Source organism: Mandrillus leucophaeus, unplaced genomic scaffold, assembly GCF_000951045.1.
Source record: "Mandrillus leucophaeus isolate KB7577 unplaced genomic scaffold, Mleu.le_1.0 Scaffold167, whole genome shotgun sequence".
In the NCBI taxonomy this organism is placed as follows: Eukaryota; Metazoa; Chordata; class Mammalia; order Primates; family Cercopithecidae; genus Mandrillus; species Mandrillus leucophaeus.
Window position 1 is genome coordinate 3,835,739 of NW_012101665.1, and position 26,400 is coordinate 3,862,138.

At 43.2% G+C, this 26,400-nt stretch overlaps 1 protein-coding gene across 2 annotated transcripts in view; it reads right to left on the reverse strand.

Annotated features, from left to right (window-relative positions):
• The window catches only part of SLCO5A1 (solute carrier organic anion transporter family, member 5A1), a 155,424-nt gene extending 129,517 nt beyond the window's left edge, over positions 1-25,907 (reverse strand). Inside the window, exons 1-2 of one of the 2 annotated variants that reach the window (XM_011976498.1) lie at positions 25,699-25,907; positions 22,650-24,042 (exon numbers count right to left, since the gene is read on the reverse strand). In XM_011976498.1, the coding sequence (XP_011831888.1) occupies positions 22,650-23,556 (907 nt within the window). In that variant the 5' untranslated portion in view covers positions 23,557-24,042; positions 25,699-25,907. Of the gene's footprint in view, positions 1-22,649; positions 24,268-25,698 lie in introns of those variants that run through there. The other variant, XM_011976499.1, reaches the window with a different exon arrangement.
• Positions 25,908-26,400: the final 493 nt, after the last annotated feature.

Below are 26,400 nucleotides of genomic sequence, written 5' to 3' on the forward strand. Positions count from 1 at the left end.
TAGCACACCAAGCAGGAGGCTACCCACTCCACCTTACACCTACGAGGTGAACACGGAAATTGTGCTGAAATAAAAGTGAGACATTCCAAGGGAGAGGTGAATACACATGTCAGAGTCCTATTCATGAGTTTCTCACCCAACCTGCAGGCCAGGCTCCTGCCAGAGAAACCTTGACACTTCTGGATTCTCCTGGATGAAAGAAGAGGGTGAGCTCTAACAACTCCCTGTGCTTTATTAAGATAAATATGTTCACAAGCCAGGTGTCAACTCCTTCCTCTTATCAGAGAATGACAGTCATCATTCAGGTTGGGGTGGTCCTATAGGCAGCAATGATTGAGCATAAAAAGCGATGGAGTGCACATCCGAGATAACTAAGAATCACTGTTCAGGCCATTCTCCATTGAAGCAGAAGGTGACAGGCTGTGTTCCAAAAGATTGTTTGACATGAGCCACACCCTGCCAGCCACTAGCCTACTGGACTACTAGCAACCAACCTTTTTAAAACATAACTTGGTTCTAAACAAACCAAAAAACTCTCATGGGTAAATCCCAATGGCTACTCTAATGTTCTCAAATAAATTGCTACTGGCTCCCCTGAAATCCCCCAGGAGGGAGACAGAAGAGAGGAAGCAGCTTCGGTTCCTTTTCCCCAAGGCTCAAATGGGCTTCAGTAGAACTTATGATCCCAAGATAAGAGCTATTTCTAGTTTCACTCAAGAACCACTCAATTTGAAACCACTCAATTTCATTAAATGTATTGAATATGTATACAAAGTATATTAAAGTTATATTAAAACTAGGCAGAGGGCAAAGATACAATGAATTATGGTGTGAGAATTCTTCATGCCAACTTTTATGGAATTCCAAACATATTTCCTGCAGGTATAAAATTACAAAAAGCACTTAGATTGCCAAACCAGGCCACAGCAGTCAACTCAACATACAATGGTATACACCAGAATTCCAATATGCACTAGAAATACAGCCCCCTTCTCCCACTTAACAGCATCCAGAAGTTTCTCTTCATATAGTACACCTGCTGGGAAAAAGGGAACAAGTTCCACAGCAGCGTTGGGAAGGCTCAGGGTCCTAGATCACAGAAGTTTCCAAATCATGGAGGTTGGTATAAGAAGCGAAGCATGGCAGACGAGAAGCATAATTAAAGAAGACTAAGCCATAGTCATTCCTTTGAAAGGAAACTCTTGCTTCTCAGTAGGATTTCTCCAAGACAATAGTTTCCAAACTTAACAGATCAACAGGATCATCTGGATGCTTTTAAAAAATGCAGATTCTAGATTCTAGAGCGTGACCACAGTCCTACTAAATTAAGACTCCCCCAACCCCCGCCAGAGGAAGGTCCATGAATCTGCAATTTGAAGGCTATGCCTCAGATGATTCTGATGTTCATACATGTGTAAACATCCACACCAGGGTTTTTGATATCAGAATCGTGGACTAACATTACACACTACACATCACAGTTCTCAAGCATCCTTTAAGTCTTGGCTTACACATCGATTCCTCTTAATGATCTTCCTATTTAAGCACCCCTCCCCAAATGCAATATATAGTTTCCTTGATTTATAGCACCTGCCCTGATTTGTAATTCCTTATTGTTTACTTGTTTATTGTTTGTCTTCACATGAGAGTCTAAGTTCTACCAAGGCAGTCCTCCTTCCTGCTAGGACCCGGCACCTAACACAGAGCATGTGTATATTATCTTTGGTGAATGAAAGTACACTGAAGCCATTGATCTTGTTACATCTCATCTCCACGTGTATAACATAGATGGAGTAGAAGTTACTATGCCTAAATTGATGAGGTGAACCAGAACAGTTGAGTGGCTCAAGACTGCAGAGGAGCATGTGCAGGAGCAAGTCTAACATTCAGGCTCAGGCTTCCAGATCTACCTCCACTCCCTTCCCACTATCTCACCCACCACCCTTTAGAGAATATCAAACCTTGGCTCTAGTTTATCAATATCGAACTCGCTGAAGAGCTGGTGACTGTGTCTCAAGGTCTTATATTTATTTGCCTGGCATACAATTGTGCAACTCAGAAGCATAAGACCCCACGAGCTTCTGGACAAACTTTGAACACATTCTATGCATTTAACAAAGAAACGATAAACATGATGTAGAGTGGGAAAACAGAAGTTCATTAGAAAATTTTGGCTAATACTGCCTAAGCAATTTATAGATTCAATGCTATTCCTACCAAACTACCAATGACATTCTTCACAGAACCAGAAAAAACTACTTTAAAATTCATATGGAACCAAAAAAGAGCTTGAGTAGCCCAGGCAATCCTAAGCAAAAAGAACAAAACTGGAGGCATCATATTACCTGATCTCAAATGGTACTACAGGGCAATGGAAACTCAAAAGACAGAGAGAACCATTTACTGGCCACATCTGTGATCAATAAGAAATAAACATCTGGAATTAGAATATACACGTGTAAGGGTTTTTTTACATTTCATTTTATTTTTAATTGACAAATAATAATTGTATACATGTATGGGGTACAATGCGATGTTTTGATGCATGTACACATTGTGGAATGATTAAGTCAGGATAATCAGCATACCTATTGTCTCAAATACTTATCATTTCTTTGTGGTACAACATTTAAAATCCTTTCTTTTTGTTATTTTGAGATATACAATACATTATTGTTAACTACAGTCACCAAGCTGTGTAATCAGACACCAAAACGTATTCCTTTTGTTTAACCGAAGTTTTGTACTCGTTAACCAGCGCCTCCCCTTTCCCCGTCCACTCCTGGCCCTCTCCCACGCAGCCTCTGAAACCACCACTCTACTCTCTACTGCTATGAGTTTGACTTTTTTAGATTCCATATATAGGTGAGCTCATGTAGTATTTGTTTCTCCTTACCTGGCTTATTTCACTTAATATAATGTCCTCTAGGTTCATCTGTGTTGTCACAAATGACAGAATTTCCTGGTTTTTAAGGCTGCATAGCATTTCATTGTATATTTATATACTGTCCCACATTTCAAAATCCATTCATCTGTTGATGAACACTTAGGTTGTTTCCATGTCTTGGCTATTGTGAATAGATGTGTGAGGGTTTTTTTTGTGTGTTTTTTTTTTACTTTTATTTTAGATTCAGGAGTACATGTGCAGGTTTGTTACACATGTAAACTTGTATCATGGAGATTTGCTGTACAGATTATTTCACCACCCAGGTATTAGCCTAGTATCCATTGGTTGTTTTTCCTGATCCTCTCTCTCTCTCCTCCCACCCTCCACCCTCCAAAAGGCCCCAGTGTGTGTTGTTCCTCTCTATATCCATGTATTCTCATTGTTTAGCTCCCACTTACAAGTGAGAACATGCGCTATTTAGTTTTCTATTCCTGTGTTAGTTTGCTAAGGATAATGGCCTCCAGCTCCATCCATGTTCCTGCAAAGGACACGATTTTTTCTTTTTTATGGCTGCATAGTATTCCATGGTATACATGCACCACATTTTCTTTATCCAGTCTATCATTGATGGACATTTAAGCTGATTCCACATCTTTGCTATTGTGAATGGTGCTACAATGAACGTACAAGTGCATTTGTCTTTATAATAGAACAATTCATATTCTTTTGAGTTTATACCCAGTAATGAGATTGCTGGGTCAAATGGTATTTCTGTCTTTAAGTCTTTGAAGAATCACCATGATGTGTGAGATTTTAACGGATAAATATGCTCCTGAAAGCTACATACCAAGTCTAAATTTTGACAATCATAACTAAAGGACCCAGGTGTGGTGGCTCATGCCTGTAATCCCAGCACTTTGGGAGGCCGAGGTGGGTGGATCACCTGAGGTCAGGAGTTTGAGACCAGCCTGACCAACATGATGAAACCCTGTCCCTACTAAAAATACAAAATTAGTCAGGTACGGTGGTGGGCGCCTGTAATCCCAGTTACTCGGGAGGCTGAGGCAGGAGATAGCACCATTGAACTCCAGCCTGGACAAGAGCACAACACTCTCCCTAAATAAATAAATAAATAAATAAAGGAATTCATGATAAAGCAAAAGACTTTGTTACAATGTAAAAAGTTTACCTTTCCTCCTGGAAAAAAAAAGTATGTATTTTAAGTTTTCATTTTTATATATCAGTTTTTCTTAAAGCAAGACAAGCTTAAAGGTTCAAAATTGAACCAGCATAATCTGAAATCAACTGATTAATAAAAATGCACAGTAATCAACATGAATTTTTAGCCAAATAATTCAGATAGAGTGACAATTTATCTTTTAAGTATCTGAAAAGATATCAACACCAAAGAGGAAAACGAATACTTCATTTTTAACTTAAATACAATTGCCAACGAAATGTGCGAATGTTTTGTATGGCACCTAAATTTTAAAAAGAAAAAAGGACAAGCAAGTCATTCAAATACAGTCAAATTTTCCAAAAGAAAATTTGAAAAGATTTAGAATCCTTTCAGTCATTTAAAAGCAGCTTGGTCAGAACATTTAAGCACCCCGACTCCCCAAGGCTACTTACAAGATGATGATTGTAATTACCATACCATCACTATTATGCCAACTTTATTATTATTATTATTATGTTATCTTTCATGCATGGAGATACAGCTACCGACCTAAGGAGTGTGGTGTGTGTGTGTGTGTGTGTGTGTGTGTGTGTTTTGTGAGAAGGGGAAAAGGAAGGAGTACTTTTTTTGCTTTGGTTGTGCTTTGTTCTTTGCTAGGATGGGTGAGCATTGCTCTATTACCTGCCTCCTGGATATCGGTAGCATCATTTGCAAGCTGACAAGACAAGACGAGAGCAGGGGAATATGGAGCACAACAATGGGGACTGACTCACACATAACTCGCGGTCACGATCACAAGTCTCACTAACATTGGACTATGCCTAACCCAGTGAGTTCTCCAGCTACAGAGGCAAGATAACCCCCACTGAGAATTATAGCTGTGTAGAGTAAAGCACCAGTGCATGGCTTAAACATCTGATTTCCATGCCAGGACAAAAAGGTTCCAGTGCCCCAGGCCCAGGTGGGAGTTCTGAGAGCTTGAGGAGGCACTGCATTTAGTGGAACTGGCCATGCTGGAGGGTAGAGCCAATGCAGATCAAAGCACAGCTTCCTGAAAAAGCCGCAGTTAAGATCCAAGGAAATAGTGCACTAGCATCTGCAGGGACTAGGCTGGGAGAAGGAAGCGAGGTCCCAGGCAGTGGACATAAGCAGCAGGGCAAAGCAAGATGGTGGAGGAGTGAGGGTAAGAAACAGAGCCTCCAGAGGTCTTCTGAGTCACTGTAAAGCTGTTACCATAGCCTGAGGCCTAAAAGTGGACAGAAAGAAAGCTGGAGGAGTGCTGTTTCAGCTCCCGCAGTAAAGACAGAAGAAAGCCAAATTCTAACAAACACTGACTGCTCAGCAAGTGTATGATATCATGGCGTGAATGACGTTGACCAATTTGAGGAATCCAAACTTTATTTCAGACATCACTTTCAACTTTTCAGGCAAAATATTTTATAAAAGTAATTAAGTAGAAAAATCAGTTAATGAGGTCTTAATTTCCTTTCTTTGCCCATACAAACTCTGAATGGAGCACCAATAGACAATAAACTCACTACAGTTAGATAGAGAAGAAAGAACAAGAGACTTTAATAATAATTTACAAACTATAATTTGACCTTGGGTAAATAAGAATTAAAAGAAATCTAAAATTTCCTGCTCCGGCTGCAGCAAGGTTGATATTTCTGGAAGACACTATGAAACAACCTGTGAAAATGCTTTGTGGCCATTTCTTCTGCTGGTTTTTTTTTCAGTCTACATCGCCAAACACAATACACACAGACATTCGCAAGCACACCCATGAACGCAGACTCTGTGCCTCTATGAGAGAAGTTAAGCAAAAAGACCCATATCTGCATTTCCAGGGCATTGGCTCTCTGCTCCTTTATTCAATCCATCCCACCTTCCCACTTCTAATAAACGGCATGAGCCAACGTCTCAGCAGGCAGACTATCCATGAAAGCTCCAGACCCACTCCAGGAACCACAAAGGCTCTGGAGTTATTCCCATACGCAACCAGATCTTGCCGGTTGGAGACACAACCGGAGATTTTAAAGTTCAGAACTGGATAGAGAAAACATAAAGATAGCCCGCGAGCTTCCGTGTTTAGGGCTACCTCCCTACGCTCCTCAGCAATTAAACTTGATTACAACCAACAGCGCCTGTCGTAATTACCAGAAGCCCATAGCAAGAGCATCTCGTGAGGAAGCTATTTATAACCTGAAAGCTTTGTCTTCTTTCTCCCGTGTCACTCTTTGCTTTGTAGGGGAGCTCTCAATAGAATCTCCAGACACAAGGAAGCAGAGATTCTATGCATCCCTATGGGGGATGGGGTGGATGCCTAATGGAGAGTCTCGGCCCAGCCAAGAAGACTCTGGTGTAAGGAAGCCCACATTTCTTGTGCCTCTTGGCTCAGGGTCAACTAAACACACAGCACCCAAGCAAGAGTAGTCAACATGGGCGTGCTGAGCAAGCCTATCCTGTGAGGCAGGCAACGCGTTCAGAAAAGCCACAAGAAGAGCTGTACCCTGCCAGCTAAAATGAAAGCTAACACCACTCTCTTCCTGAACAGAATTAAATTTTAAAAGTAATGACAGACCACATTTTTGAGTGTTTAACCACGTGCCAGGCCAGGCCGTGTTTTAAGTGCATCCTGAGCACTGACCCACATGATCCCTGCATTAACAGAGGCAGGATTGGGCACAGAGAGGTCACAGAAGCTGCCCCAGGTTGCACCACTGGCCAGGACAAAGTGGGAATTCAAACCCAGGCAGCTGGACCCCAGGGGCCACTCCCTTAACAAGATTCAACTACTTCGAGTACGCTAGCATCTGGATCTAGGCCACAGTCGGTTCAGAAGAAACCAGAGTATAGTTTTGAGAAGACCCTTTGCAGCCCTCTCATTTAATTCCATCAGTTAACAAATGCGAAAACTGAAACCCAGAGATGTCGAGTGACTTGCTGGAGGTCACAAAGCTCACAGATCATCTTAAGTCATCCAGAATAAATGGTGCTAAAGAAATCCTCAAACTAGATTTTAAAGCCCCTGGGAATCAGGAGGTACTTCTTTTTTTTTTTTTTTTTTTTGAGGCAGAGTCATGCACTGTTGCCCAGGCTGGAGTGCAATGGCGTGATCTCGGCTCACTCCAAGCTCCACCTCCTGGGTTCACGCCATTCTCCTGCCTCAGCCTCCCGAGTAACTGGGACTACAGGCACGAGCCACCATGCCCGGCTAATTTTTTGTACTTTTAGTAGAGACGGGGTTTCACCATGTTAGCCAGGATGGTCTCGATCTCCTGACCTCGTGATCCACTCGCCTCGGCCTCCCAAAGTGCTGGGATTACAGGCGTGAGCAACCATGCCCGGCCAGGAGCTACTTCTTAACATTAGTTTCAGAAATACAGTATATACAATATAGCAACTCCCCTCTCCCACTGTTCCTAACCCTAAGCAAGTTTTCAAAAAAATCACAGCTTAGATTAGAAGCCATCTGAGGAGACATGGGTCAAACATTGTACAGAAAAGAAACTGAGGTCCTGAGAGGTTACGTGATCTGGTCAAAGTCATGTCAGTAATTGTGGACTAGTTTGTGTCAAACTGCACATTAGTCATCTATGTATAATTTACCATTTCTACAAAACTGGATGACCTGCAAGGTTTATGTCCTAAATTAATAATTTCCAAAGTATAGTATGAGTCTCATGTAAGTACGTAAATAAGTGCCCCACCAGAATCCATGTGAGGGCCCTGCAGACCTCTCCCTGACAGCAATGGCTCTAGAACCTAAAAGGAAAGAAAATGTGTACAGAGGAGAACTTTGCACAACCAAAAAACTGAAGCCAGCAATTTGGAGTAACAGTACCCATCGCTCTTCGTGGCTTGCATTCACTACCACTGCCCTCCACCAATCCTAAGTGAAGAAATTCAAGCCGATTTCTTTTGAGAGTTTTAACAATAACAAAATAACTGGAGACATCTTAGCAGCAAAACCAAATTTTGGAACCATTTTCTAAGATTTATGTGTATCTTTAAGTAAGTCTTTCTCACAGGTAATTTTTCCGATTTCTCTACGCAGATTTTTCATCTTGTTAAAAGTTGCTGCTGTCCTCCACCTAAGGCAAAGCCATTAAAATGCAGTTCAAATCAGGACACATTCCCTTTCCAGCCGAAATTAAACAACAGAGACATAAGCAAATTTCTAGACAAAATACGGGCAAGTATCTTCCCCCAAAAAATGTAAAGACATTCTGCAAATGAGGACGGTTGATCTGTCATTATACATTGACCAGAAATTGATTTACAGCCAGGAAGTCTAAGATCAGGGATTTACTCTATGCAGTCTTATTCACTTAAATTTCTCATTTCTCTTTACAAAAAGAAAATTATCTTAAAACGTCTATGACCTTTGTAAGAATTTAAAGTGAAAAAATTAGGAAAACACCTGACAAAACCAAGACTCATTGAAGTATTATTACTAAGAATTCCCACATGCTAGAATGCCAGGAACTGTACAATTCCATTTCAGACACTTGCAAATTATATAATTTCATTCTGCTGAGAATATTAATTACATAAATATGCTCTTTACTTTTAAGCAGGGGTAACCTGCCCCTGTCTTTCTAAGTTATATTAGGGAACGAGGATTAGCGTTTTTGCAGGGTGACAGTTTAACGAGCAGTTATAACTCCCTAGAGGGGAAGTATACTCTGAATTTACCATCAGGTAATACACAGCTGCTTGGAAAAAGGAGCAAAAGGACTGCCTGACTCCCCAGGGACAGCTGTCCTACGACAACATCTTTCAAGCCGCTGGGAGGTGGAGAATGTGCTCAAGGGATGGGCTTCTGATGGCTCAAGGACTCCTCTGGAGACCTGAGTCCCAAGTTGCAGAAAAAGACCACATCAAGTCGGACTGAAGAAAGCACAGAACCAAAGTAGTAGAACACTTAAGAGGTGACAGGAATCTAAGAAACCACTAGCCTTACCCCTTTGTTAAAATCAAAAAATCTCAGCTAAAGTCCCACCAGAAGTTTAGGGACTTTTCCCTCCCCTCTTCACAACACCAGTGGTTAGATCCTCGGCTTTGGAGGAAGACCTGACTTGTGGTTTTGTCACTTTTTAGATGACCTTCAGCATATTATTTAACTTCAATTTCCTCATCTATAAAATGTGGGAAATAGGATGATAACTACTACATAGTTGTTCTGAGGATAAAACAAAATAATAAAGTATTTAGACCAGAAACTGTAACAAACTACAAGAAAAAAAAACATAAAGGAAAAACTACATGACATTGATCTTAGTGATAATGTTTTGAATATGACCCCAAAAGAGCAGGCAACAAAAGTAAAAGTAGACAAATGGAATTACATCAGAATAAAAAGCTCTGCACAACAAGGGAAACAAGTGTGTACAGACAGCCCACAGATCAGGAGAAAACATCTGCAAGCTATACATTCAAAATATACAAGTTCAAATACCTCAATAGTGAGAAAACAAAAAATTCAATTAAAAAATAGGCAAGGGACTTGAATAGACATTTCTCAAAAGAACACATACAAATGACCACCAGACATGAAAAGAATGCTTAATATTGCAAAGAATTATGGAAATACAAATTAAAATCACAATGAGATATCACCTCACACCTGTCAGAATGGCTATTATCATCAAGTTTGATGAGGATGTGGAGAAAAGGGAAAACTTGTACACTGTTAATGGAATGTAAATTAGTACAGCCACTATGGAAAGCTGTATGGAGATTTCTCAAAAAACTAAAAATAGAATTACTATATGATCCAGCAATCCCACTGCAGGGTATTTGCCAAAATACCCAAAGTGATTTACCGAAGATTTGAAATCACTTTGTCAAGGAGATATTTGCATTCCCATGTTCACTCTAGCACTATTCACAGTAACCAAGTTATGGAATTAGCCCAAGTGTCCATCAATAAATGAATGGATACAGAAAACTACTCCACTTTAAAAAAAAGAAGGAAATTCTGTCATTTTTGACAACATGGATGCTGTTAGAGAACATTATGCTAAGTGAAATAAGCCAGGCACAGAAAGACAAATATCACATGTTCCCACTTATGAAATTATGTTCACTTGTAAAATCTAAAACAATCAAACTCATAGAAGCAGAGAGTAGAGTGATGGTTACAGAGGCTGTAGGATGGGGAAGTGGGGAAATGATGATTAAAAGGGTCCAAAATTTCAGGAAGGAGAAATGTTTTTAATTTTTATTCCACAGTATGGTGAATATAGTTAATAGAGTGTGGTACATTTCATAATTGTTAAAAGTAAATTTCAAATGTTCTCATCATGAAAAGGCTAAGTATTTGAAAAGATAGATATGTTCATTAGCGTGAGTTAATTATTCTGCATTGTATTCATAAATCATAACATCACTTTGTACCCATAAATGCATGCTGTTATAAATTATCAAATTACAATTTTAAAAATTAAATATTTAGTACAATGCCTGGCATATTTTAAACACTCAAAAATATTTGCTGTAAAAATAGTCCTTGTTAGACCTCCACCTATGAAACCATATCACAGTTGTTGGGTTTTTTGTTTGTTTGTTTTAGTTAAGCTCTCATTTATTTTTAAGAAAAATTCTAGGTCTTATAACTCCTCATTAAATCTATCCTACAGCTCCTCTTGACGTCCAGTTACTTCATTGATGAGCTCTGCTTTAGAATGCTGATTAACTGCTTTCTAGTTTTCCATAATTCGTTGTCTTAATGTTTTCTTTTCCTAAAGTCACCACAACTAAAAGAGAGGTAAGATATCAACACACTCGCGTGCGCGCGCGCACACACACACACACACACACAATTACATCATTCCCTCTTCAAGGATTACAGTATTCCCAACTCCAATAATATAGTCCAGAAAATCCCCATGGTTAGATTTGTTTAAGCTGATGGGAACTAAAGTAACTAAAGAAACCACAAAAGCCCTAATATTTTTGCACCCACTAAAAATAATCCACTGGAGCACACCATAGTATCTTCTCTAAACTACTAACAGCACAGTATAGTGTAAATACCACAGAATCTACCGAGCAACACTGTAGCAATGAGTAACACACAGTTAATTTCTACTTCCTATCCCTTGCTTGCTAGAAGACTTTCTTACTTACAAAGATCTTTTTCCTAAGTCTCCTCCATCCACATATTCAATACTTTTCTGATTCTATGATCTAGAGATTTTGACTTCTAGTTCCAAGATATAAGGAACTCAAGATACTGAGTAACTTGAAAGTTTAAGCTGAAAAAAAAAGTTTAGAGCATCACTATTGGCAATGCTTTATTGGATAATTATTGGATACTGGAGGCTCTTCTGGACATCGTAGGATGTTTAGCAACATCTCTGGCCTAAACATGCTGAAATATCATAGACCCTCTCCAAGTTGTGACAATCAAAAATTACTCTAGACATTGCCAAATGTTCCCAGAGAGCCAAAATCTTTCCTGATTGAAAACCACTATTTTAGAATGACTTGAAAGTTACAAAGCTTTCCACAGGAACTGAAATGAAGAACCTGCAACACCTGAGTATTGTAAAATTGCAAATGCTGGTTGAGGAGGGGGATTGGGCAGCTGTGGGACCCCCATCCCCATCTCTTTTTCTCCAGCAAAAGGAAACTGAAAACACAGGAAACAGGGTGCAAGCACTGGCTACTGCAGGAGCACCCAACACAGCAGAACACATTGACATGAACCCATAGTCTCTACCTCCAAGTATTCCAATCTCTTTCCCTAGAAACACACAGTAGAACAACTCAAATCCACAAGTATGTTTCTTCACCTTCATTTCTCTGCCTGAAGACTTTAATCTTACCATGCCTACTCTAAAACCCACTTTACCTTTTTCTTTTCCCAAATCCCTATTTCTTCTTTTTAAAATTATGCCCAAAAGAAATGATTTGAAATTCCCACACACCTAAGAAAACAATTCTCATCACTGAAGGACGGACTCACATTATTTAACATGTGCTAGAATGCTTCATAGGCTGGGAGAAATGACTTTACCATTCAAGGACTTGAACTTTTTAGAATTTCCATTTGTATCATAATTATGTTTTTAATTCAGATGGATTTATAGTCCATATATCCATTTCAGACTCAAGGCAATTTGACTGTATAACCTGGACAGATCTCTTAATTTTTAAAATCATCTTAATCATGTATAAGTGTATACAGTGGCATTAAGTATATTCACATCATCGTGCAACAGATCTCTCAGATCTTTTTCATCTCGCAAAAGTATTAATAAAGCTCTAAATCCATTAAAGAACAACTCCCTCCCAATTTTCCCCTCCCCTTGACCCCTGGCAACAACTATTCTACTTTTTGTTTCTATGAATTTGACTATCTTATGTAAGTGGAACGATACAGTATTTGTCTTTTTGCCACTAGCTTATTTTCACTTCACATAATATCCTCAAGGCTAATTCATGTTGTGTGTCAGACTTTCCTTCCTTTTTGAGGCTGATAATATTATATAGATATATAGATATCACATATTGATTATCCTTCTGCTGATGAACCCTTGGCTTGCTTCCACCTCTTGGCTATTGCGAATATGCTGCTATGAACACTAGTGTGTAAATATTTCTTCAAGACTCTGTTTTCAATTCTTTTGGATCTGTACCAAAACTGGGATTGTTGGATCATATGATAGCTCTATTTTTAATTTTTTGAGGAGCTACCATACTGTTTTCTCTTGCTCAAATCCTTTCATCCTTTGGAATCTGGGTTTTCTTGCCTGCCAAATTATCATTTTCACAAATGAGGTTAAATGAGATGATCTCTAGGAAACATCTTGGCTTGAATAGTACCCCTGGAGAGAACCTCAGCCACCAGGCCAGCATGCCCCCTTCCCTGTATGATCAAGTCTTTGCTATGGAAAAACTTCTGATCCTTATTCTCCAAAACCATTTTCAATATAGATCTTACATTTGTCAGTCACCAAACTCCCAGTTCACTGCTAACATTTCTAGATTGTCTTTAAAGAAAAAAGCAGAGCCAAATGTGTAGATTCATTTGCTTTTCCCCCACCAAGGGGCCTTAGCAGGTGAGCTCACCTAGACTAACATGGCTTGCAGACTCACCTCTGACATCAAGAGTTCCACCAAAAAGGAGCAACTCGACTGCACAGAGCCTTCTGAGTCAGGAGAAGACAGGCACTTCTTTTGGTGAATATCAAAATGGATACCATTCATCTCAGGTCATTTCTCTCACTGAAGTTATCAGTGATCATATCACCCAACTGTGAAATTCTAAGAAGTAGCCATAGTTTATGAAATACCCAAAACTGACATCTACTTTCACAAATGCAGTAAGATATTTTTCCTAATGAAATAGAACTGCAATTAGCCCCTGATTTTACCAACAGTGGCTCCAACCCCAAATCCAGAGAGAGAGACTTCTTGCCACTGAAAAGGGCCAAATATCTCTGGTCTTTCGATCCTTGCTGCTCAAAATGTGGCCCCTGGATTAGCAGCAATGGACTCCCCGGGGAGCATATTAGAAACACAAACTTTCAGATCCAAGCCAGATTTATAGAAATAGAATCTGCATCTTGACAAGATCCCCTGAGAGTCTCACACACATTCAGGTTTCAGAAGGACTGTTTCAGACCACATAGATAACAGAATTCATAGCCATGTGAGAGGAGAGATCAATAAAACCCTGTTTGAAAACTCTACCATAAATGCTACTAAAAAGGCTGCTCTCTGTTATTTGTGGGTGGGCTGAATCAATCAATGTGCACCCACTGTCTTTTCCACAGCAAGGCAATAAAACCCTTTGTTTTGCAGTTAGACCCTGAAATGGGTTTGTTTCTCAGCATGGTAGATGAATTTGTCTTAGAGGCCAAAAATGACCACCACACAGCTGATCAAAATTCAATCATTGCTGTTGTACAGAAGACATATCTGTGGCACAAATTAACTGTCTCAAACACACACAAAACTCCTGAGCATCCTAACAAGAAGCTGATGCTGTGTGGTCCTCCACTCATGGCATCATGTTGTTCAAGGTGATCCTCTGTGTGTCCTGGAATCATCCCCTCAAATTCCTCAACCATCATTCAGACTCATATTAGTTTTCAGTGGAGATTATTTTTTATTTATTCATGATTTGCACACACACTACTTACAGAAAGGATTTGTTGTGGTTTACAAAGGTAAACACATTGTAAACAAGACAAGCAAAATTAAAGTAGCATTTTAAAATGCGTTACGAGTCCTTGGAGACAATGTGTATTCCCACTCTCGATGTCTCCTTTCTCACCTTCTCTCTGCCTCCACTGCTCTTCCTCAGGAAGGGAGAAAGGGGTTAATGTGCCTGCTGAATTTGAAATAAACCAGGCATGCTCAGCGCAGCTCCTCTTTTTTGCCTCTTGGGAGTAAGTATGCACGCAGGGAGTGAAACTTTAATCCTGCTCCTTCCTGGCATAAGTCCCACCTAGACACCACCGCCACCCCCTACTCCACATGGGAGACCCCAGGCAGCCACACTGCTTGGGTCCAGCATTGCCCATGGCTAGATGGGCGAGCCTATTTATTTCTGCTCTTATTAGAAGTCCACTTGCACAAAGATATGAGCTATATTCTGCAACGTCACTTCTATCAGTTTTAAAAGTGGTATTTTGGCCTCCTTGTGCTCCCTTTGTCATATTTCTCAATTAAGTCAGAAATCAAGATGGGGAAAGAGGTGCTATTTACTGAGCGTCTTTAAAATCCCAACCAGAAGAATCAGAAAAACTAACGCTACACGGTGCTTAGGATGCTTGCTAATACTGGTCAAGAAAAAACAGTTCTGGGCCAGGAGCAGTGGCTCATGCCTGTAATCCTAGCACTTTGGGAGGCCGAGGCAGGCAGATCACCTGAGGTCAGGAGTTGGAGACCAGCCTGGCCAACATGGCGAAACCCAGTCTCTACTAAAAATACAAAAATTAGCCAGGCATGGTGGCAGGCACTTGTAGTCCCAAATACTCGGGGAGACTGAGGCAGGAGAATCGCTTGAATCCGGGAGGTGGAGGTTGCGGTCAGCCAAGATTGTGCTACTGAACTCCAGCCTGGGTGACAGAGCAAGACTCCACCTCAAAAACAAAACAAAACCAAAAAAAAAAAACAGTTCTGAATTTTCTGCCTACTAGGGCAACTGTGTGAGCATGACTGGTGTGGTCGATATGACGGGAGCCATTCAGCACTCACTCCACCCTCCTCTCACCTGTCTTCCTCTCCCATATAGCCTGGAAAATCTAAAATCTACCTTCTCAAAATCGTGTTAACTGGAATAGGCCAGGGGACTCCGTTTGGCCGATAGGACATCCTCCAGAGGAAGCAGGTACTGCCTCCTCCACTTTTCCCTTCTGTGGGAACAGGTGTGTGATACCTGAGACACAGCAGTCGTCACTAAGAACAGCCCAGGAGGAAGAGAGGAGGGACCTGGCAGCACTCAAGGCTGTACCAGCCCCTGACTGCCCACCCCAGCTGGCTTCTAACTCAAGACAAAGAAGCCCCTAACTTGTCAAATCACTGGTACACATGGTTATATGGTTCCAGAGAACACTGAACTGAAAGATACATATATGTATCTTTCATTGTATGTATCACTACAAATAAATGTATATAGGTATTGATCTGTAGATTGCTCTATATAACATTGCAGAAATACTGACCAAGATTGTTCCATAGGCTGGTCACAGTGGCTCACACTTGTAATGCCAGCACTTTAGGAGCTCAGGGAAGAGGATTGCTGTGGTCAGGAGTTCTAGACCAGTCTGAGCAACATAACGAGACCCTGTCTCTACAAAAAAATGTATTTAAAAAAATTAATAAAGTTTAAAAAAAGATTTTTCCATACAATATTTCTCATATTCGGAGAAAAAAATCAAAAAGAGCAAAATATACATATATTAAAATCATATATGTGTATATGGACATATATACACATATATAATGTTTATATTACTATAAAATCTTGAAGAAATACAACTCAACTAATTTGAAGCTCACTCTACTTTTAGAAGACTAAAGAAATGTTTAAAAAAATTAGCTGGGCATAGTGGCACACCCCTGTAATCCCAGCTACTCGGGAAGCTGAGGCAGGAGACTCGCTTGAACTCGGGAGGCAGAGGTTGCAGTGAGCTGAGATCAGCCCACTGTACTCCAGCCTGGGTGACAAAATGAGACTCCATCTCAAAAAACAAAATAAAATTTGAAAACTGAAGAAGAACAGGAAGAGAATGAAGAAGAGGAAGAGGAAGAAAGAGGAGGAGGAGGAGGAGCAGGAGGAGGAGAAAGAGAAGGAGAAGGAGAAGGAGAAGGGCCAGAATAGGCCAGGGGCAGTGACTCATGCCTGTAATCCCAGCACTTTGGGAGGCTGAGGAGGGCAGATCACTTGAGGCCAGGAGTTCAAGATCAGCCTGGGCAACATAGCAAAACCCCATATTTACAAAAATACAAAAATTAGCCACGCATGGTGGTGCACACATGTAGTCCCACCTACTCAGGGAGGCTGAGGTGGGAGGAATATCCAGGTGAGAGGCTAAGCCCAGGGAACTTGAGGCTATAGTGAGCCATAATTACACCACTGCAGTCCAGCCTGGGCAATAGAGTGAGACCCTGAAAAAAAAAAAGAAAGAAAGAAAGAAAAGAAAAGAAAAGAAAAACCATATGGCCAGGCGCAGTGGCTCATGCCCATAATCCCAGCATTTTGGGACTCCAAGGTGGGTGGGTCAACTGTGGCCAGGAGCTGGAGACCAACCTGGGCAACATGGCAAAACCCGTCTCCACTAAAAATATAAAACTTAGCGAGGTGTGGTGGCGGGCGCCTGTAATCCCAGCTACTCGGGAGTCTGAGGCAGGAGAATCACTTGAACCAGGGAAGCAGAGTTTGCAGTTAGGCATGATAGTGCCATTGCACTCCAGCCTGGGAGAACAGAGCAAGACTCTATCTTAAAATAAAATAAAGTAAAATAAAATCAAATAAAATAAAATAGAAACTAAAAACTAAAAGCTATAATAATTACTTCCAAGTATGTCCTGGGACCTGTCCTTGTTCACCATACATCCTGCCACAGTCCACGTGGACAAATGTAGACCCACAGTGGTGAAATGGCACACCACAAGCCCCTCAAACTTCAAAGGAGCTTTTACTGTGTTATACTAGGTGCAAATATGCATTACTTAAATGTTCATATATTAAAGAAAGATGATCATCAAATGTTGGCATGCAGAAAGTTCTCGTGATAAAACCTTGAGTCCTGAGAAAATTTAATTAATCAGGTTATAACGTTACTAAAACACTGATCAAAAAGTTCCTGTTCAATGTTTCCCAGGAGTGCTCTCCTATACAATGTTTTAGTTTCCCATGCAATGTCTCTTTTCTTTTTTCCAATTATAGAAAAGATATGTTTAAAGGTTTTCATACTTGGAAAGAGCAAACTCTCTCACTCCACTCTCTGCCCACACCTAGGATAAGTTTGAATTCTACTTTGTCAGAGCACCGTCCCTTACAGTTTGGAGAACACTTGCACACACAGAATCCTACTTGGTCTTCGAAATGTTACAGCGAGAGAAACAAATGTGCTAATACCCACGTGGAAACAGAGGCTGGGAGAAGCCAAGGGGTTTGTCTGAAGTCCCATGACCAGTTGTTGGTAGAGAGGGACTAAAATACAATTTTTTTGCCTCTTTATCTGGTGCTCTTTCTAAGGCACGGGGCAAGTTCTAGCCCCTGTCTTCTCTGTCATGTGAAGTCAGGGCTGGCAGTTAATGGGACACACCAGGGAGGTGGAAGAGCCAGCACCCACCCTGCTTAACTGATGGCTGAACCATGCCAATCATTATTGATCCTGAATATCACCCAATCAGAGTTGTGGCTTTGTCTTCTAGAAATGCATCCTTTTCTTCCTTTTCCTACCTGGTTCGCCATTCTTACTCTTTTCCCTGTCAAATCACAAATTTCTTGCCCCCAAAGAATCACATTTTCTCTCTCTCCTTATATGTAAGATGTAATTACAAATTACGGTCTAGTTGCTAACCTTGCTTCTTATTAATACCTACAAAGCTTTCTCTATGCTCCTAGTCAATACTAAGCCTCTCTCCTTGCAGAAGCTAAGGCATTTAGTGGTTATAAATACTACTGTATCTCATCTGTGACCACATCTCTTCTACAGTTAAAACTGCCAGAATATTAACATAGAATTTCAAAAGATTAAGATATACAATTACATTCCATTTCAATGGTTTGTATGTTGCTGCAGATATTTGTTTCTGCTCGTAATTACTAACCTACTACCTGATTTTTTTTCTTTCCTCTGAGGTTATAATGAGAAGTCAGAAAGATGGACAGGAAGATTAAGAAAGGGGTGGGTGGTGAAAAATGTAATACAGAAGAACACCTTTGTGAAAAATAAGAAAGATTTTAACCTGTTATTTATTGGGAAATGTCTCACATCATAACTGGTCAACACTGCTCATGTTCTAAGGGTACAATGGTCTCTAATTTGTACAGAGGTAGTCTGTCAAACCTACTTTAAAAGGTTTAGGGAATAATCTTATTTTGATCATGTTTTGATGACTTTAAGGCAATTCTGCATTCTGCATTCTGCGCTGTTGGAAAACTCTGCTGAACGTGCCACATCCTTTGGTTTCAGTTGGTTCTCAGGGCTTCTTGCCAAAGAGCCATGCACTGTAGAAGGAAGCTCAAAGGCCCCAGGGTCAGCAAGGCATGGGGTTGAGGCCCTTAGTAAATCACTTAAACTCTCTGAGCCTGTTTCCTCATCTGTAGCATAGGGAAAATAATCTCCATCTCATTAAGGTCATTGAGAACATTAAGTGAAATAATATATGTCAGATTTCTGATTCTCAAACTACTGTAGCTCCTACTGAGATCCATTTAATAGAAAGCAGAATTCTCCTAGGTTTCTTAAAGAATGTATCTAATGCAGTTTGCATTCATCAATTTTTTTCAAAAAAAAAAAAAAGCAATTTAATCCATATCTTTAAAAAAGAAAAGGGCCAGGCGAGGTGGCTCACGCCTGTAATTCCAGCACTTTGGGAGGCTGAAGTGGGTGGATCACAAAATCAGGAGATCGAGACCATTCTGGCTAACACGGTGAAACCCCGTCTCTACTAAGAATACAAAAAATACTAGCCAGGCGCGGTGGCGGGCGCCTGTAGTCCCAGCTACTCAGGAGGCTGAGGCAGGAGAATGGCGCGAACCCAGGAGGTGGAGCTGCAGTGAGCCGAGATCGCGCCACTGCACTCCGGCCTGGGTGACAGAGCAAGATTCCATCTCAAAAAAAAAAAAAAGAGAGAGACTCCGTCTCAACAAAAAAAAAAAAAAGAAAGAAAGAAAGAAAGAAAAGGAAAAGAAGGAGGGAAAAAAGTGAATACTCTTTCTATTCCTTTCCTTCCCTTGCACACATCACTTTACACTCCTACCCTGCACTGGCAATATTGCTTTACACTAAAAACACCTCAAATGCTGAGACTGTGTCTCACTTATGGTCTTCCCAAAACTAGCAGAGTGCCTAGCACGGACTATGCACTTCATATGCACTTGCTATTTTTCTTCTTGATGGGCAACCACTACCAGAAAAGTTAAATCTCAGGGCTGTTGTTAGTGGATGTTCTCCCTTTCGATAGGGTTCTGCCTGTGATTTTGACAAAGTAAGTCTGCATTGATGCTACGGAAAATGGGATGAAAGGGAGATCCAAGTTTTCAAAGTAAATAGAGGCAAAGAGCAGCAAGAATATGAAAAACAACTGGGGCATTTACACGGAGTCCAAGTATCACTCTACAGATTGATTACTATTTTCAAAGTGATAAATGAATCTGTACAGTGGAAAGACACCAATCACTCACTCAACCAAATGATTAAACTTAACATCACTAGTGAACAGCAAGGTGCATGTAATATAAAACACCCAGCATTGCCTCTGACATAGTCAGACCAAAAATATTTTGTCTGAATTTAATCAAGCCTCTAGACTGATCTTCTAGTATACAAGAAATATAGGGAATGGAGGATCAAGGTAAGTCACACCATGAGGAAATGATCATCTAGAATGTGGAACATTAGCCTTGCCCCTTCAAAAAGTCTATGCCATGGAAAAAGAAAAATGCTGAGGCACAGTTCTGGATTATAGAAGGCTAAAGTGGCTAACAGCCAAATGCAATGCATGAATGAATCTTGATTAGTTCCTCATTTTAAAAAAATTATTATTAGCCTGGGAAACATGATGAAACTGTGTCTTCACAAAAAATTAGCTGGGCATGGTGGCACTGGTCTATAGTCCCAGCTACTTGAGAGGCTGAAGTGGGAGGATTGCTTGAATCTGGGAGGCAGAAGTTGCAGTGAGCTGAGATTGTGCCACTGCAGTCCAGCCTGGGTGAAAGAAAGACTCTGTCTCAATCAATCAATCAATAAATATAAAAGACTTTCAGAGGACAATTGAGGAAATTTGAATGGGCCTGAATATTTAATGATATTAGGGAATGATTATGAACTTTCTTAGGATGTCGATGTTCCTTCAGTTATGTAAAAGAACACCCTCATTTTTAGAAGATGCCCTAGCAGTGTCTGCAATTACTTTTAGAGGGTTTAGCCTCCCATCCCCCAAAATATATTTCTATACATACATATACTCACGCACAGGTTGATAAAGCAAGCATGACAAAATAAACAATCATTGGGTCTACATGGTAGGTATACTGGTGCTCATTGTACTATTGTTTCAACTTTTCTGTGTGTTTAAAATTTTGTCTTAATAAATGTTAGAAAACACGAAGGCAAGGTAATAAGCAAGCTATTCTTCTCTACCCAGAAAGAAAATTCCTTTCTCTTGCAGGTAGCAATAAAAATAAGTTATAAAACTCTTTTTCGGACCCATTTCTGACCCAGTTAGTGGGGATTACTGAGGACTCAAACACCCCTCTATAACAGCTTTTGGGAACAGTAACTATACTGAGGACAAAGCATAGCCCTCTTATATTGGATATCATTTACACTGTCCTTTGAAATCTTACTATTCCCAAATCAAGGGTCCTATCAGCACATCGCTAATAAACTGCTAAATATAGCTAGTATTAGTTTATTTACCATTTTAATTTTTTTAGGAGATGGGGTCTCACTATGTTTCCCAGGCTGGTCTCACGCCCCTGGGTTCAAGCAGTCCTCCTGCCTCAGCCTCCTCAGTAGCTTGGACTACAGGCACACACCACAACACCCGGCTTCCATTTCAGTTTTTTTCAGTAAAGTAAAATGCTTTAGCTTGTTTAGTTTGCACTCCAATAGAGAAACAGAAAAACAAAAATCTCATCTGGTATGACAGCCACTGATCCTTCTTAGCGGTTTAAACCCATCCCTTGGAAGTTCAGTTTTGAAGAACCAGCTACTACAGGGAAGTGCTGACAATCTTGAATGTCTAGAATATAAATTTTCATACCCTCCGCAACTGCTGCCTGGCCTAACAGGAGCCCCCTGTACTTAACTTAAGCACCCTGTCCACTGATGCTGACTAATGCAAGTCAACACAACAAATCCCAGAGCCACAGCTTTTCAGAAAAATAGGAATGGATTCTTCTCCCAAGTTCATACAATTGAGGGTTTTTGACAGCAATAAAAATAGCTTTGGATAAACCTTATAACCTGTGGTGTTGCTTCTTCATAAAGATAAGCCAGTCATTTGACATTATTAAAATTTTTTTTGTTGTTTTTAGACAGTGGTGCAGGTGACACATTAAAAAAAAAAAAAAAAAAAACAGGTATGACTCCCAGTGCTTTGGGAGACCAAGGAGGGTGGATCACCTGAAGTCAAGAGTTCATGACCAGCCTGACCAACATGGTGAAACCCTATCTCTACAAAAATACAAAAATCAGCCAGGCATGATGGGTACCTCTGATCCCAGCTACTCAGGAGGCTGAGGCAGGAGAATCGCTTGAACCTGGGAGGCAGAGGTTGCAGTGAGCCGAGATCATGCCATTGCACTCCAGCCTGGGTGACAGAGAGAGACTCCATCTTTAAAAAAAAAAAAGAAAGAAAGAAAGAAAAGAAAAGAAAAGAAAAGAAAAGAAAGAAAAAGAAATACAGGTATAAAGGCAATAAAGCATGATGTATGTAGTCTGGCCACGCCACCATCCCTGCCGCTTTGGACAGAAATCAGAAGCAGCAGCAGAAAGAAGCAGAAAATCATTCAAAACTTTACACACGAGGTACTGCTATTCCTTCCTCAACAAGTGTATTAGAACATAAACTTGACAAATTGGAGCTTTTCCATAGGTAGGTAGCAACAGAGAGAAGCATCACCCCACAGTTTAAAGTTTATGTTACTTGGGAAAAGACAAACATGAAGTATAAGTCTGAAAATTAGTTTCAAGAACTCTCAACTAACTGATTCTCTCCCAAACTGAAAACACACCACAGCAAGGCTAAAACATAAAATAAAGTGAACTTTAACCTATAATACACATGAAAATGTGAAAGAAAATGCTTCCTTTTGATTTTTATAAGGAAAGTAAGTTTCAGTGTGAGTGAAACATATCTGAGAGAACAGGAAAGTCTTACCTAGGTACAAAGAGGAGTTCTCTTTCTTGACATTGTCATCTAAGTAGGTTGGTCCCAGGGTATAAATAGGTGTGGAGCCCATTCCAATGAGAATCTGCGCGCAAATGAATAAAGCCACATAGACCCAGTGATTATTTCCTCCCGAGTCCTTCGGACACGCCGGAGGCTCCAAAGTGGCGGTGGAGTTGCCACCCTGACACAGGCCGTCGTTGGGGGCCGAGGCGTTCAACTCTTGAATCTGGTAGGGGGGCGAGATGAAGTGAGGTAAGGCGAAGAGGGCTGCCCCGAAGGCGATGAGGAGTCCACCCACGGCCAGCCACAGGGGCCGCCGACCCCGGCCGCCGAAGTAGCTGACGAACACCACCACCACCAGGTTCCCGATGTCGAAGCAGCTGACCAGCAGCCCTGACTCGGAACTCTTCAGACTGTAGCGCCTTTCAATGGTGGTAATTACGCTGCTCAAGTACCCAGAGACCATCAACGCCTGGATGAAGGTCAGAAAGCACATGCACACCAGGAAGCAACGAGAATCCGTGAGGACCACGTAGAGGCACCTTCTCTTCTGGAGCGTGGCCAGGGCGGAGGACACCGAGAAAGTTTTGCTGAGATCCACCTTGTGGTTACAGTCCCCGAGCCCCGCCGAAGTGGACGGGGCAGAGGGACTGGGGGCCAACTGGTTCGGGCCTTGCTTCAAGTCCTGGTGGCCAGAAGAATCCGCACAGCCAAAGGCCGGCTTGGTGTCTTCATTAGTGGGACTGAGGATCGGCCGGCAGGAGGCGCTGCTGAGGACCGGTAAACTCTTAGACCTGAAGGTCTCTGGCTCGCACTTCTCTTGGACAGCTCCTGCGGTAGCCGGCGCCTCCAGCTGCTCTCCCGGCCCGGGCTGCAGTCCAGTGCCTTCGTCCATGGCTCTTACAATTCAGATTCGATAGCTGATGGCACCCAAGCACTCCGGCACGTTTCATCCACCGGCACGAGGGGCCGAAGCCGGGCCCACTCAGTCTTGCCCAGCTGGGACTGGGGCTGGGGGCGCAGGGCCGCGCAGCAGGGCATCCTCACCAGCTGGAAGGCGCCCAGTGCATCCTGACCACAGATGAGACTCCAAGGCTCCGCAGCCGCGTGCCACCGGGGGCAGGGGTCCGCGCGGTCCTGCGATGAGCCCTGCTCGGCGTCCCTCTCCTGGAGGTAGCTTGAGGCAGGCGTCTCGCGCGTCCTAGGCTCATCCCCTCCGCCGCCGCCGCCACTCGGCCCGCGGCCAGGAGCGAGTGCACCCCGCGCCGGGCGTGGGGGGCACTTAGCGCTGCTGTCCGCACCGCATCCCACCTCGCCGCGCCAGGGGTACCGGGTCCTCGCTGCGTGGGCTCGCGGCACCCTCGGGAGTGAAGCTGCCAACCTGCAAGGCAGAGAGAGGGCGGTCAGCGAAGAGCAGCTGCGACTTGGGGCTAGCGTCCCAGCGCCCCGAGGACCAGCGTTGGGCGACCCTGAACGGTCCCTAGAGGAACAGAGGAGTGAGACGGGAGCGGAGCCCCGAAGGACTAGGCAGCAGCCAGCCGGTTGCAGTCTCTAGTCCGGGAACAATAAGCAGCAGGCGGTCGGCGGAGACTCTACCTCATTGTCTGCCGCGGACCTGCCCCCGCCCCGCCCCTTTTGCCTTAAACATTGCGTTTGCTTTTATATGTTAATAATTATCAACCTGGCAGCTCTGACTCAGAGGCAGTGTCTTTTATTCGAGTGAACTAATTGCAACCTTTTCGTACTCCTACTCCATTACTCAAAATAGAAAATGCCCAAAAGAACAAAGGAAACTTTTTCACAGACACACAATGTATTCCCTGTCCCAATTTTTTATAAAAGGAAAAAAGAGGGTGGAGGTAAACTACGTGTGTAGAAATGTGTGTGCACACTGGTGTGCGCTGGCACGTGTGCGCGACTAGATTTGAATGTGCTCCACCAGAGACACGCATTCAAAGCCGAAAGCAGCAGCAAAAAGGTCAACATGCTTGCCTCTTTATTCCCAACACCAAAAATAACCCCCTGCCCGAAAGAACTCTTCAGTTACAAATACCAGGGGCATTCGAGGCTGTGGACCGCACTAAGTCCCAGAGCGCAGTATCAAACGAAACCGAAAATCCGTCTGCTTTGCCGAGAGCTAGGGAAGCCACAACCAAACAAAGAGATCCCGGCACGCTGTCAGAGCGCGCGCGAGGAGCCCACGGAGCCGGCTGGGCGCACGCCGGGCGGCGGGGAGGTGTGCTATTGACTGAGCGCACCCCGCGAGCGTGGGCCTGGGGAGCGTGCGCGCGTGCGCGGTCACACACACACACGCACACACACAGACACACACACCCTGGCGTGTTGGAACCGCTCTCGCGATCCCGCACCCAGCTTGAATTCAGCGAGAATTGAAAACAGGTGTGCCCCCGGGGTAAGCCCCCGCCCCTAATCTTGGGGACCCCCACTCCACTCCTCCAGCCTGGGGCGAGGACGGGGGTCAGAATATGCACCAGGTGGAAGAGAGCCGAGCTTCACTACACTGGGTTTCATTTTGCGGCGCGCCTTTGTGATGCTGCTGAGAAAAGAAAACAGGAAGGGCAAGGGAGAAAGGCAGAGAGGCTGGGCGGCCAAGGGTGGCGTCTCCGGCATCTCCCTCGGCTGCGCTGGGCCAAACCCTCTCCCAGATTCCCGGCCTGCCAGCCACTCACAATCCCGGGCTTCCCCGCCGCTGCCTTGCCCAGGCGCCTTCCCGGGGAACCCCACCAGCCGCTGCGTGAGGAGCCGGGGAATCCCAGCAAACTCTCGCCGCGCGCTGGGGGCGTCCGAACCCCCTGCCTGGGCGAGCGCCCTCACAGCAGTGCAGACTCGGATGGACACGCGGATCCCGGCAGGGAGCTCTTGAGCAGGCGTGGAATCCCAGGGACACCCCCTGCGCGCACATCACACACACGCACACCCTCCACACACACGCATACACACACACAGCCCGTGGGAGGACAAGACAGCCGGCGACAGCCCGCCGCGCTGCCCGGGCGCTCAAGCCGCGGCTACTCACTAGCGAGTCTGTCAGTCTGTCTGCCTGTGAGTGGAGCGGCGGGAGGGGGGCACTGAGCTACGGGAATAGTTGGGAGCCGCGTGGGGAGGCAGCCTCGGTCCAGCCGAAGAGAAATCAGTGAATGAGGCTGTGACTCAGACTGAACTCTTCCCCCCACCCCTCGCCTGTCACCCAAGCCTCTCCTCGGCTCCAAACAGACACACGCGCACAGAGACGCGCCCGGAGAGGAGCAGCCGAGGGCGCAGGCGCGAGGGCAGCCACCCAGCCCAGCCCTCCCACAGCCAGCCATCCCGCTGCCCTTCACCTGCGCGGCCGCGGGGGCCGAGGAGCGCTGAAGCCCCGAGGGGGCCGGTCTCTAGAAAAGTCAGCGGCTGAGGCTGACAGCCCACTCTGAATAAATAAATCATTTCTGAGTGTTTATTACGTGCCTTGGGCACCCACCATGTCTCATTCACCATAGTAGGTTCTGGGACCAAAGATAAACAACACAAGATATTTGGTAGGAAGAAACCTCTGACTTGTGGGGAAAATACTCATGTAAATGGCTTAAAACAACGTGGTACATTCTATGCAGCCTGCTACTGGAGAAGCCAGTATCCATTAGCCTTCATTTCCACGCAGCAGGAAGAAGAGAGGCACCGGGGCATGGTACTGCCGGTCAATAGGTAGATGAGCTGCCGGGAAGATTGCAGGGATGGGGCA